The 15,253-nt window shown below is 38.9% G+C and overlaps 1 protein-coding gene across 1 annotated transcript in view; it reads right to left on the reverse strand.

Annotated features, from left to right (window-relative positions):
- LOC123021612 (myelin basic protein) overlaps positions 1-15,253 on the reverse strand; it is a 124,452-nt gene that overhangs the window by 56,986 nt on the left and 52,213 nt on the right. Inside the window, exon 3 of the mRNA XM_044426520.1 lies at positions 5,513-5,606. Coding sequence (XP_044282455.1) covers positions 5,513-5,606 — 94 coding nt within the window. The remainder of the gene's footprint in view (positions 1-5,512; positions 5,607-15,253) is intronic.

The raw sequence follows: 15,253 nt of genomic DNA on the forward strand, positions 1-15,253 counted from the left end.
TTACAGCTTTCCTTCCATGAATGGAAACTATTTCTACTCAAGGGCTGAAAATGTAGGATCAAAGTTAATAGGAGAAATAAGAGAGATTTACATGTATGCCATGTGGTCTAATAAAAGTGCTATGGAAATTAATTAGTTTTTGTCATAAATAGCCATATTTAATAAGTTGCAATGAACTGTTGATAGATTGAATAGAATATACTTTGCAGGAATTTGCATGTGTTTGTACATTCTGAAGAAACACTAGTATTATTATAAATAATGAAAGTAATATTAAGAGGTGTTATCTAGCCAACAGCATTAAGTTCAATGGGATTTGCTCTCAGCTAAGTGTTTATAGGACGCTTAAATTGGTTTTGCTTGGTTTAGAGTGTGCATACCCCCATAGTATTTGTGCAATGTGAGTAACAGCACATTAAAATGACCCAAACAGAGAAGGGTCATGCTTCAGTCATGATACTATCCTGCCACGGTCTCTCAGGGCTCTCTTACCAAAATGAGCTTTGTGCCAATTTGTCACCATTTGGCATTAGCCCTCTGGCTTGTTCTCAAGGAACAATCACGCTCACAGTTGATGGGAGAAGCAGCCCAGAAAACAGATCACTGTGAACTGCAATAACCTCACAGCCTTCAACCACTGCTTGGCAACTCTGCAATGTCTGCCAGTGAAAGAATTAATCAGGTAAGTGGCTGGGTAGTCACTCACTTTCCTTTGTGCTCACTTTCCTGATTTTGCTTCTCTTTTCTGAGGAGTGTCAATGCGCATGAAGTTCAGACTTCAAACCTAAGTGAATACTGAAATGATACGGGCATTGACAGCTTCTCTCTGGGGCATTTTATTCCCAGATGCTATCACGATAAGTATCTGTGGGGTTTAAAAAGATATCATCACACCAATAAAGTATTTTTCTTTTAAAATCTTATCTCTCAATAAGTAACAAAATGTAATAAAAGAAATACTTCAGTAAGTTATCAAGTTGATTTGGCCAGAGTAGGTATACGTACCTTGCCCAGTTTCTTTCCTTCACCTCTTCCAGTTTTTTATTCCAGTCTTTGTAAATACTTTCTGCCCTGATTCAGTTATTAGTAAGTTTAAAACAATCAAAATGAAGCCTGTGTTAATTAAGTTTGTATTGAGGCTTTATAGCAAAGCCTGCATCTGATTACACATGATGTATTGAAAGACTCTGGCTGCATATCTGTGTCATAATAAACCATCACTACCGATTAAGTAAACGGTGTTCTGTACAAGCTGGTTCACACACCCTGTTCAGTCCTGCCTCTAGTATATCTTACTGAGGAGGTTTGGATCGCTACCCACAATTGCTTAAATCAACCACCATGGCTTGCGGCACATGTCAGGCACCCATGGGTGCTAATTCTGGAACTCAACACCTACTTGTAGGTTTGTATTCCAGGAGAAACTGGCAAAGGTGGGTAGCTGGCCTGGTTAACTAACCACACACAACCTGTAAGCAGCATGTGGGTTCTGGATGGTGTATTAACCATACCAGCAACCCACCTCCACTGGCTTTGTACAACATGACAACCTACAAAGGGTGGCAAATTATAGAATGGGTATTCCTGGGCATCAGCCACATGTTACAAAACGTTCTGGCTTATTTCAGCCACTGCAGGTGGCACTGATCATTCAGTCCTAGCCACTCTCTCCAAAAATAGATAGTTAACATTATACTAGCTTCAGATACTGGCTCATCCAGAAGCAATCACCCTTACAGCTGATTTCAGCGGTAAGAAGAAGCCATGCTTGAATTCACTAAAATTTGTAAATTTTATTTATTATTTATTTATTAATTAAAACATTAATACATAATGTTAATTAAAACATAATTAAAAAAATACAGCCAATAAGGGATTGGGCAGCTCTTCTTCACTAAATAGGAAAAGTTGCAATGGTAGGCAATGAAGCGTTCTAGTCTTTGAAGAACTGTGGCCTCAATTTATTCCACACTTTTTTCACTACACAAATAGTGCTGTATAAATCATGAATCATTTCAGAATAAGAGGGTGTACAGGAAACAAAATCAACCTCCATACCTTCTATATATTTAAAATCTGCCCAATTTTTTCAATAAAGTATTACATAATCATTTAACAATTCTGATCATTTAGTACCTCTGCTGTTAACCAATACACTTGCTGTTTAACATTAGAATTACTAAATGACCAAGAGAAAAATTTGATCTTTTTTCCCTTTAACACAGTAGAAAGAAACCTCTAGGGCCACATTTGGTCTCAAAGAAGTAAAAAGCCAGCAAACCCACCAGCAAACCCAGCAGACCACCAAACCTCTTTCAGCCCTAGGGCCAAGGAAAGGGTGAGGTTCCTGGAGCATGGAATCCAAAAGAATCTTAAAGTCTCCCAGGTGAGGTAGAATTAGAACAACAAGATGTAAAGTAATGATGTGTTGCACAAGACCTCCTTAGAAAAAGTAACAAGTGCACAGCAGTGACAGTCAAGACTGAGACTAAGAGAAGGGCTTGGGGGTTTTTTATAGTTCCTTCCTACCCCAGTAGTAGCTTCCCTCTCATGGCAAATAGTTGTGGGAAAGGGTATTTTGGAGAGGACTAAAGCAGTGTTGGGTGTGTGTTTGAGAGAGAGAGAGAGAGAGAGAGTGCGAGCAGGCAAGTGACAGTGCAAGCACTATTCAGCTAAAATACACCAATGTCACATGAAATACCAATCATGCCGCAACAGAACAAAACTCTAATCCCTTCCTCATTGCCAGAAAGCAATTCCTAATTGCCAGGGATGACCAGGTGAATAGCTGTTTACTAGTCTCTAGTTTTGTCTTAAGATGTATATCTGTCATTATAATGGTTTCCTTGATATTCTTTCTTCATTCATTCTTCAATTAATGACTAAGCCTAGGAAACTCCTTCATTGCAACCATTATAATAGAAAGCTTGTCTGATGAATAAATTTTATGGCTGGATCCCTGGCAGCTTATTCAACACTGTTGCTAAAGATAAGTACAAGAGGAACAAATGCATTTTATTGCTAGTAGCAAGCAAATATATTTCAAATCACTGAATGATAATGTCACAAACAGATGCATAATAAGATTTTTTTATTCTTTTCCAATGTAATTGATATGATGTAACTCAGTTTTATAAATGAATGTTGCTACTTTTTCTGTCTTTAATTTACAGTGTAGCCAGCAACACTGTCAAAAACTCAGCAGACTCTTTAATGTGGCAGATAAGACAGCTTTCAAACACAACTATTCCCCATGCCATTTAGGCTTTTATAAGTTATCAACGTGTTAGGTTGCCTCCAGAGGGTGAAAACTGTTTCAATTGCTCCATCACTCCAATTAACAAGGAGGTAGTCTCACTAATGCCAGAAGGTAATATATACTGTCATGGTTCATTCTACAGGTAGAAGAACATTATTATTTGAGAGGAAGAATCTCAGTGATCTAATGGCTGTCTCATCTGAATTGCATTAAATATATGGTCTAGTAAAAGCTTTATGGTAAAGTCTTTTGCATATGTTCTCAGATGTAAAGCCTATTGCATTGAGTGTTATTCCCAGGTAAGAATGCATAGGTTTGCAGTCTAAGTTTCTCTCCACAGGCCCTACTCTTCTTTCACAACAGGGAATTCATGATTTGTAAGTTGAGTGACTTGAGAAGGAACATTTGTTTTGCTTCATAGGAGATCAATGCCTACAAGCATGTATCCATTATCAAATATCAGTGTTTAAGCTTTTTATTTTCCTTTGCACCTACTGGGGAGAAGCAAGAGGCAGTGCTTCCTAGCATTTGACAGAATTCCCTGTGGCATGATACACATGGCATGGAAAACTGCCTCTCTTTCTTTGATAAGGCGCTTCTTAGGGAAGTAAAACAGACCACACTCTAGATTCATGCAGTGACAGTAGTCCAAATAAAACATTCCTTTGTCAATCAAATTTACTTCTTGGTGAAGCCATAGAAGCAGGCAGATCTGTCCTAGAGTTTTCTACTGAAAAGATCATCACTCATTGAATTATCATCTTCTTCCATGTTTACATATCAAGATCGGCATTGGAATTTCCTCTTGCCAAGGTACAAGAAAGGATACTGAGTCTTTAAAAAACAAATATCATGCTGAAAGCCTTCCCACTGAGGAACTGCAAGACTAACAGGGGTGAGTACATAACTATAAAACATACATAACTTAAGTATGTCACTAAAAATGTACTTATATGCTTAAGGTTTATTTGACTTGGGCTCATGAATCAGCAGTTAAAAGCCTTTGTTGAACAAGTCAATTTGAGGAGTGTGCTGAAGAAAAAGAGGGTCTCAGAGGCTTTGCTTTCTTCTTTTGGCAAGGCAGGCAAATTGAAGGTGGAAATGGCAACATTTTTTTAAAAATCACAATACGATTATAAGAAAGAGAATATGTAAGCTGTTTCTTCTGACCACTTTGTAGATAATTGCAAGTTAAGGGAGCTGGTAGAGAGTAGCAGACACAGACCAGATAGACCTGCATTCATTTTGCCACCTAGCCATGAATCCTGTTTGGTGATTATTGCTTGCACTCGCCTGCCTCAGAAGCTTGTTGGGGAGATCAAATGTAAAGGGAAATATATTGCGCAGAGTTCTGGAGGAAGGGCAGAGTAAATGAGCAATAAAAATTTTGCCCTTAAGGTGTGACAAGCCTCTTCGCTGTTGCTTTTAGAAAATAACAGCATATTATAACCTTACAAAAATAGCATATAAAGTCTATTCATCCTGTAACTCAAGAATCGTTTGTCCTCAATGTCATGGGTCTTCTGTTAGGATCCAGGTAAACAACTCAGACAGAACACAAGATGAAACTTCTAAAAGAAGGCAACTCATCATCATTTTTATCAATTATAAGTGCGAATAGTGTGCCAGATGTACCCATAATGTACATAGACTAAGAAAGTGCAGCCAATCCCAAGGGCTTCCCCAGATGTGTACGTGAACATATACATCATCTTCCCTGAACCTGTGTTAATCTTAATATTTTGACCTGGAAGCAAACCCTGTTAACCTCAGTAATATGGGATTTATTTCTGAGTTAACATCTCAAGGAATGGGCTACTGGACACACTGCCATGTAGAAAGTTTAGCCCTATAGCTCCCTCTTCTGTCTGATTCATTTCAAACTGCATACAGTCTTCTTCTGCTTCATCCATAGGCAATGTTTTGGTGAACTAATTACTACTTACATTGTTGAACTGACTTCAAAAATACAATTTTAACATGTCACCTAGAATTCCCTTTTAATTCCCATCGAACAAAATGTAGGCCTGTACATATCTCAGATAAATCTATTTCTCCCCTCCATTTTGTATTCTAGATTCGGAAAGCCTACTGGGCTCATTTACTTACCCTTTGAAAACATTAATAGCTAATTTGTTTTAAGAAGGAAAAGTTGAGTGAGGGCATGGTTTGAAACCTAAAGTGAAAGCTTCAAAGTTACAATGGTGTAGTTATGCTGTGAAGCATAACTTCTGTGGTTCTTAGGATACATACCAAACACTTCATTGTCTTCTGATGGTTCTTGGGTTAGCCGGGCTGCTTTGGAGTTTGGTTTAACCTCAGTTTCCTCTGCTGTGGCTTCAGTATTCTGCAATGATACATTGCATTATGGTTAAGAAAGCATCTGCAGAAAGATTTGCTCAAATATATCACCTTAGGCAGCAATCACTTTTGATTTCTGCAAAATAAGAAAAACGATTTCAGGGTTCAAGCTGCTTGGAACTGTGACACTTAATTCCAGGTGTGTGGAAGAAGAAAATGCACTCCAGTGAGAAGAAAATGTACTATGTACATACTCATAGAGCTGTTTTGCACATGCCAAGAAGCTACCATATGTGATTTTTCCTGTGGAGTTTCTTGCTGCAGCAACTCCTGCCTTTTAAATATTTGAGCTGAAGCACAGATGCACTGAAGTTTCTCACTGCACATGGGTCAATGAAGGTGGGTTGCTGAGGTGCCTAATGAGCCACACAAAACCATAAAGTAGTCAACCACCCAACAACACACCCTAGTGGAGTTTACATGTAATGACTACGGTGTGTCCTGCTGCAGTTTCAAAATGGCAGCTGTCACCACAATGAAAAGCCCCACAAGAATAATTTGCCTATGGTGGATTCTCTTTATGTGACAACCAGGTTGTAGATACCACCTATGCTATTTGTATGTGCTGGTGAGAACACTGGCAATGAAAATAGATCTGATTTTAAGGATGTAACAGAAAAGTCCCACTGATCAAACAAATGCTCTCACTACACATTAAATGAAATGCCAAAGGCACTTCCTAGGGCCAGTGTGGCCCAAGAAGGAGCATGCTGGCCACACCATGATGGCACTGCCTTGCCTGCTCTCCGACCGAACAATTTCAGTGCAAGCCATCTCTGTGAATGGATCCCATGAAGGGGCTTGATAAACCCAAGCAGGATTGTGCCTGCTTAGGGCATGGACCAGCAGGAACATCTGGTGTGCACACACAGAGCCACACTGCTCTGAACGGGCATAAAGAGACCTGTTCTACCTCCACGTGGTCAGAAAAACTGTCCCTCCACTTCTCTCTTACACTGGGGCAATAAAGCTCACAGGGCTGGGCATGCTTATCGTGGCTGAGGACCATCTCTTCCTCAAGGCTACCTGGTTTCCCCTGCAACCCACAATGAGTAAATGTGCTTGCTTATTTATTTATACATGTATTTATAGGCTGGCTATAACTGCCGAGGCCTTCCTAGGTGGCTTCTCAAGGAATGCATTTCTTGCTAAGTTTATAAGGGCAAGTTACAATAACATTAAAGTGGAAAGCAGAAGACTGTCCAGCTACCAAAGATGAGGAAAACAAGCTAGATGAATATGCAACAATGGCAAAATTAACTAATTACATAGATAGGAGACCTGTCCAAAAAAATTAATGAAACATGCAAAGCTTATTATGAGCAATTTAAGTGATATTTAAGAACTTCTAAAAATACTATTACTTGTATTTCATGCTAAAGTTATGACATGATTTACAATTGTTTTGATAAATTAGATAAACTGCTGTTGAACCTTAAGTGAGAATTGATTGATTTAACTGTGGCTAGAGGAGATAGAAATTTTCTCATGAACAGGTTAGATGTTGAAATTATATGCTATATTTCTTCAATAGCCCTTGGCATCCTTTTTTCTTTCATGTGCCTGTCTGCCTGCCTGTCTGTCTATCTATCTATATTGTTTCTTTTCTTATTTGTATCTTATTTCCTCTTTAATGAAAATACAAACACACACATGCCCACACGTGCACAAGGAAGTTTATAAGCACCAATTATTATCATTTATTAAAATCAAGGAGAATAGTACTCTTTATATGTGTTCAATTCTAAAATTGGATCGCATACAGATTCTATCCCATGCCACATAGATCAATATGCAAGGACCACTTACAGCTCATCCTTTCATTAAAAAAAATGATTATGTCTTTTCTTCGTGGTTTGGAAAGAGATGGACTTAACCATATGGCATTTCCTGTGTGCTACAGGAGAAGCTGGTGGCCCAGGCAGTCATCCTAAATACTAAGCCTCTGGGGAGCAGAATGCCTGGAATGGAGGCGCATGGGCTTTTTGTCCCCAGACTCTGCATGCTGCTATACAGTAGGCCACACACAACCTATGATAAGCCCCACCATGAGCCATGCTGTCATCCTACACTGAGCAGCCAATGGAAGTCCGAGTTCAGTTCAAGTTCTTTTGCCTCCATCGTATTGGCATGTGGGTCTCTCCTACTGTGTCCTTCCTGACCAGTAAACATTTCCTCATACTTTGAGCTGAGGGTTAAATCAGGAAAAGTTCAAGGTGTTAATTCCAAAGCACATTTCAATAATTGCCATATATTCATCTGCTCTGATGTAAAATTCACACAGAGCAGCTCAGTTCAAGCTGCCCTTCTGCTGAAGTAAATGGGAAGAACTTGCTGATGTACAGCACTCGCTCCCTCTCTCATTCTCATTCTCTCGCTGTCTGGTGGGGAACAGATGCTGTGAACTCTTTATCCCACAGAGAAGGAATTGAAAACCTAACTCCAATCCAGCTGTTCAATTTTCTTTCCCACTGTCCTAAAGTGCCCTCTAATCCATTACGCATACTTTAATAGAAAGAGCAAAGAAAGAATATTCTCTTTTGAATTCTGTCAGAGGGCTGCAGAGATTCACACAAAATGACATTTTATTGTCACTCAATAAATCTTATCATTATGGGTTTATACGCCCACTGAATTTTAATTAACAGTGTTTTCATCCATTACAAATGAAACCACACACATACACATTCCATATTCAATGGAAGAATATGAATTCTTCATATTTTAGAGCCAGGGTGCTGTAGTGGATAAGAGACTACGGGACTCAGGCGATCTGGGTTCTAGTTCCTGCTAGGTATCAGAATTGGCCAATGCTACGAATTAGAGGTGCTTTATGATGCTCTAGGATGTTCTGTGCATGATGTTCTATGCATTCTTCACCAGAATGTAAAGTTGAGAAACATGGGAGACAAAGCAGAGGACAGGCAGTTCTTGCTGCAATGTCCCCTAGTGCTACCATTCATTTATTTGCCAGACCAAGTATTTGCTAGACTTATGGCTGAGTCACACAGGAAGATTGATAACTAGTATGTGAAGCCTGGACCAAACAGATAGACTTTTTTGTAGCAACCATACTGACGGTTGGTTCCACTTCAATCAGCCCTGGAGCAGGGGAACAAAAATCTGAATATGTTCTGCATTTGTTAAATTAAGCTGGCATGCATATTAACATAAGCTGATTTTAGGAGAATGTGTTGTTTTCAAAGACAAATTACAAACTTGGTTAGAAACTCTCTGGAAGTGGCTGTACAGTGCTAGTCTCTTCCGCATAAGCCCATAACAAAAGCCATTGTTCTTGGAATAAATCAAAGCCTCCTTGAGTACTTTCTGCCCTGTGTCCTCTTGAGCTATGGAAAGTCCTGCACAAGAAAGAGTCATTCTCAGCACGTCTCAGATGTTCTAGTGCTCTCTTGTGCTGATTTCAGGACCTGCACTTTTTCAAGTGTAAAATATCTGTGAAATGTAACACTTCAAAAACACTTGTTATCAAACTGAAGGATGGGGAAATAATGTTGAGTGCCAAAGATTAATCATAACAGAAATTATTTATCATTTTTTGTTTCAAACAGCCTTTTTGCATTAACTAAAATTTCTCTATCCTCTAGAAAGAATATACTTCTATCAAAGACATCTGGCTTAGAAACACACAGTGTTAACTAATGTCTCATCGAAGTAGGGTAGCAACAGTGGCATAATGCTGGGAAATAGCATGATTCGTAAATTAAACCAAGAGAATAACCATGGGTTAATTACCCTTGCTTTACTCATTTATCAAGGTGGTAAGATAACTGAGCCACATCCTGACCCCGGTCCTTTCTCCATATCTTTGCTTGGCATGTATACAGCTCTAGCTAAAACTACTGAGCTGATCAAGATATGCATGATGGTCTGATGTTCTTGCAAGCAGTGTGTGAAACAAATTTATTTATTTAGGATATTTATATGCCGTCCTATCACGAAAGCCTCAGGACTGCTTACAAATCCCCTAATTACATGGAATCAGATCCAGCTTGGTTGTTGCACCTGTGGAACACATACTCTGGGCAAAATATGGCCTTCCATTCCCTCTCTCCGCCTGCAGCCCCCTGCATGACCTCCAAGCCTGCCCTGAGAGATTTAGGTAGTTTGGAGACTACATCAGGGGACAGATGTCCCATTCTGTTTAGTGATATCCATTCAGTGAGAATCATAGACTCATACAGTTGGAAAGGGTCCAACTCTTTGCTCAAGGGAGGACTCAGGTTTCCTGTCCACATTCTAATCAGGACTGATCCTCCTCCGCTTTCAAGTTTAGGCAGGATCGGACACTTCAGGCTATATGGAAGCGGATAAAAGAGGGCCCTACACTTTGCTTACATATTTCTGTCTTGATATTATTGCAGCCTTCAAGCAGTTAGAACAGAGATGGATGGCATTTTTGAATCATGGGAACTGCCACAAAACAGCAAAAGAGTGCAAGGTAGAGGTGGGCTCTGGGTCCCAACACATTAAATAACTAATCAGAAGTTATCATTTTTGGCACCAACAGAAACCGGTTTCATAGCAATTCCATCTTTTTTTTTTAAAGTGGGAAGACTAGAGTACTTTGCTGGACACCAAGAAATGTGTCGATAAGAATATTGCTGCCAATTGTTGCCTATTCCCGAATTAATATTAGAAAGTGTGAATGTGAAGTAAAAGTTTTACTATACCCCCCCCCGCAAATAAAAGTTATTTTTTCTAAAAGTAAGACTATTTTACTTCAGCAGTAAATTTTGAATTCTATCCTATCATTGCTTTATGGTGAGAGTGGGCATTTTCTGGACTTCTAGATGTTATGACCTACAGCTTCCATCAGCTCTAACTAGTAATACTGGAACTTGAAACATTCAAAAATCATCAGTTGCCTACCCCTGCCCTAAAGCTACAAACTTGTGCATTCCAGAATGTTAGAAATGGAGCAAGATGTAAATATCTTCCAGGAGTCTCTTGTAGATTTATATTTTTAGGGCAAAGTAATAAAACTGAAAATCCTTCATCTTGGATTTCTACTGACAGCAGAATATGAAAGAAATCGCTTCATGATGACAGGATGAAAAAAGATTCCAGAGTGAAGTGGGGGAATTAATTATTTGAAATGGAGGTTCAAACATTAGTTTGAAAAACATCCCCACTACAGCATTCCTATACTCTTCAGCAGTTTAGCTTCTCTGATATAAATAGTGCATTCACGTGGAAATGCAAGATTAGATGCTTGTGAGTCAGTACAAAACTGTACCTAAGAATTTCAAACCATCTCCTAACATTCCTGTTTAGGATTGCATGAGAATCCACACATTCATTTGTGAGGCTGTGTATCTTAAAAAGCAGCATTTAAGTATGCAAAACAAGCACACTCATTCAACCAGTCAGTTATTACATGTCCATTCCACTTTTCCTTTATTTGGAACTCAAGGTGATTATATGTGGTTTCCAGGTGGTGCTGGAAATGACTAAATGATTTTGGAAATGATTTTGTTAGGATGACCAAAAAAATACAAGCCTGGAAGGATATAACTTGTTCAAGAAGAACAGAAGGAGCATAAAAGGAGATGGAATTGCACTATATGTTAAAGATATATGTCTCTGCCAGAAATACAGGAGGGTGAGTTTAATAGTCCTACTGAGAGTACCTGTATTAATATAAACAGAACAAGGAACAAGAGGAACACAATGGTTGGAGTCTGTTGCTGATGATGGAGAAGATGGGGATGAAACTTTTGAAAAGCAAATTTCAAAAAGGCATGGGATAGTGCAGCCTTTCCCAGATATATTTGGAATGCAACACCCATAATTCGCAATCAATGGCACTGATGGATGGGAATTCTGGGGGTTGTGGTCCAAATGCCTCTGTAGACCATCAGGCTGGGGAAGGGTGATGCAGTAGTTATGGGAAACTTCAATTTCCCCAATACCTGTTGGTTGACAAATTCTGCCAAACATGGTCCTTCCAAGAAATTCCTAATGCATGTTGCTGATAACTTCCTCCTACAGAAAATGGAGAAAAGAACTAGAAAATGACAATCCTTGACTTAATACTAACCAACAGGAAGACCTAGTGGCAGTGGCAGATATGGGAACTCTGCGGTAAAGTGACCATGCCATACTTGAATTCTTGATTCCAAAGAAAGCAAAGGCCATGTTTCACCAAACATGTACCCTGGATTTTAGGAAAAAATGATTCTAATAAACTCAGAACCACTGAGTTTTAGAACTATGACAAATATGAGTGGGGATTTTTTTAAAAAAATGTATATTGTAAAGGCATAATTCCAAGAAGGAAAGAAGTAGAAGACACCAAAGGAAGCCTAACAGACTTCACTAAAAGCTTAGAGATGATCTGAAAACAAAAAAACAAAAAGGTGAGAATAAACTGATGTAAGTGAGGGATGCTAAAGCAACAAAAAAACCTTCAGATGCATCCATAGTAAAAGATCAGATACACTCCCTGGTGTAGTCTGGGAAGACTATGGACATAATACATCTTGATTTCAGCAAACCTTTGAACAAAATGCCCCATGATCTCCTATCAAACTAGGTAAAAGTGGGCTAGATGGAACAACTATCAGGTAGATCCACAGTTAGCTACAGAATTGGACTCTGCTCATCAATGGCACCTTCTCAATCTGGGGATTGTAACATGAAGGGTATTCCAGGGTTCAAACCTGGACCAAGATGGGCATTCAAGATGTTTCTGAACAGCCACCTGAGAGGGGTGTTTTATCTTGGAGTCCTGCACTTAGCAAATAGTTGGATCTGGTGGATTTCTTGGGCCTTTCCAACACTACTGTTAAATAAGAAAGAAAGAAAAATAATAAGCTAGCAAACTTTCATGAATAACCCTTTGTTGACCGAGGTAATAATAAGCTGACCTCAGAAAAGCATGCTTAAGTGCAACTGTAATCAATTTAAACACACTCTGATTATCAACCATTTTTAAAATTGTGGCCAATATTATTTGCCAGTCAAGCTTGATAGGCAGTGAGGCAGGCTGTGCGGATGACTGGAGATACTTTTCTTCACTTATCACAGCAGTGCTTCTCGGTATTACTGGAACAGCCAAGGAACTTTAGGTTTGCCAGGGAAGTACTTATTTTAAGCACTGCAGCCTTCTAGTCAAGCCTTCTCTCTTGGAGTAAATGTGCGAAGACAGAAGCCTTGTCAGCTAAGATAAGTGTGACTCAGCTTGTCACAGGTTCGGTGAATATGTATGTTTTTACTCTCAGATGAATAGGACTAGCACATTGTCTGCAAATGAAAAGACTGATTTCATAATGTTCTGCTAGTACACTTACAGAGGGGTAAAACCTGGGCAGCATAATAAAAGCCCATGCAATGAACTACCTGAGAGCAATGCATAATGGCCATCACATCTGTGACTATGCAAAAACAGAACATCAAAAAAACACCTGGCATATTTAGGATGATGCTATGATTTCTTAGAGACTTCAGTTACAAATAGACACTAGTTAAAGAAATCACTAAAGAGATTTCTATAACATAAAAAGTGACAAAATAATTAAGTATCTTCTGTATTTATTAATAGCTCAGAAATATGGAACGTAGGCAGAGAACTGGAGACCTATTCAAACAAAGTGGTTTGTCCAGTTGCCTAATGGTGCAAAACAGGTTTGTTTACTAAAGTAGAAGAGGTTTTCTGGCTAATACAGATGGAATGGATGCAAAGCACATAGGATGGATGCTGCACATTGGAAAAGCAAAAGGCAGTGGAAGCTAGAAAATGGTTCATTTTCAGTGAAAACTCTCATGGAACAGAGACCGCTGGTGTGTTCAATGTGCCATCTCTGACTGTCCACCTGCCCTCACTTGCTGTAGGTGAAGTGCTGTGCTTCACTGGAAGAAGTGCCAACTTCAAGGCTTTCTAAGCAGGGAGTATCACAGTGTATAGAGAGATACCTATTGTTGTAATGGCTTGGCAGGTAAGCAGGCGGTAATCTGTCCAGCAAATACAAGAGCAAATCCTAAAGAATGCTGGCCAAATTTACTTCTGACATTTACTTCTGAAACCACTCTGGAGTTATTTTGTCTGTGAATTCATCTTTGACTGACTTCCTTTTCCCCTGTCATGAGACATGTTGTCTGTTTTGATCTTTCCTTTTCCATTCATTCATTACATTGTAAACTAAAATGTTATCTGTAAATCAGCTTCATGCCTTATTTGGGCATGGTTGGTTATTTGCATAGCCATCTTAAATAAAAAAAGAAGCTTTTCCTCATTGCCTTGACAACAATGAATGAAGCAAATTGTGTCTCCTGCTTTCCTACTTCAAATAAGTGAGGGTTAGCAATTTCAGTTACATTCTAATTTCCTTCTTTGAATTACAGCAATTACCATATAATGGATAAAGCCCTTCCCAGCATTAAAAAGAATGCTATTACCACGGTGTAAACACTGTTGATGCAGAAGCAAAATATTTCTGTAACACAAATATAAAAAATAAAGTTCAGAATTTTCTTTTTGGTTAATATAACAATCACCTCCAAAATCTTTGAAATTGAAGTAATTTTGCAGCAGATACACCATTTTATTCTTAGGTGGACACCTGGAAGAAAGTTTTGTGAATACCCTGGACTGACAGAAGGATGAGCAAGTGGGTCCTAGATCAAATCAAGACAGAAATTTCCCTAGAAGCGAAAACTCCCTGGAGAAGACCATCATCCTATGGAAAGTCAAAGCAGAAGACAAAGGGGAAGACCAAATATGAGATGGATCCATTCAATAAAGAAAACCAAAGCCTTGAATTTTCAAGAACAAAGTAGGTCTGTAAGGACACAACATTCTGGAGGGAATTCAAAAGGATTAATCCAGTCAGAGACAACCTGATGGCACATAACACAACATGCTAACATTGACGTATGCAATAATGAGAGACACTGTGATGTGGTGGTTATAGTGTTGTCCTGGGGAAGCAGGAAATCTGGGTTCTGCTCCCCACTCAGCCATGACACACACTGGGTGACTTTGGGTCAGCCACTCACTCTCAGCCCAACAGAGTTGCTGTGAGGATTACATGGAACTATACAAGCTACCTTGGGTTTCTCACAACAGGAAAAGGGTAGGATGCAAATGCAGTGTTAATTAACATAAATAATAATGTTAACTATTCATATTTTAACAACATTAACAAATGCCTTAATAAAAACCAGAGAAATGGGACTTGCAAAATATCACAGAAAATAATTACCTTAATAATGAAAGCCAATTTACACAACATTTGGTTGCCCTCAGAAACTGCACTGGGAAAGACACTTCATACCACATGACTTTCCAATTTGCCATTTCAGATATATATCTATGGATTCAAGTTCAGACATTGAAATTACAAGGAAATGCTTCACCTAAATACCATACCAAGGAGTGCCTTCCACTCCCAGGTGACAGCTGATTCATCTGCAAGCAGATATTCCTGTTCTGTTAGAATCAACCCACATGTTCCTTCCAAGCAAAGTATTATCATATCTATATTATTTTCAAAAAGCACAGGCTGGATTTCCTGTCTCTTTATTGTTCAAAGAGCAACCAAGAAACTGCTTATGAATGGAGAATGTTTCATGAACTCCCGTAGCTCAAAGATATTATTAATTTTAACTGTG

Source organism: Varanus komodoensis, unplaced genomic scaffold (genome assembly GCF_004798865.1).
Source record: "Varanus komodoensis strain SLA01 unplaced genomic scaffold, ASM479886v1 scaffold17, whole genome shotgun sequence".
Taxonomy (NCBI): domain Eukaryota; kingdom Metazoa; phylum Chordata; class Lepidosauria; order Squamata; family Varanidae; genus Varanus; species Varanus komodoensis.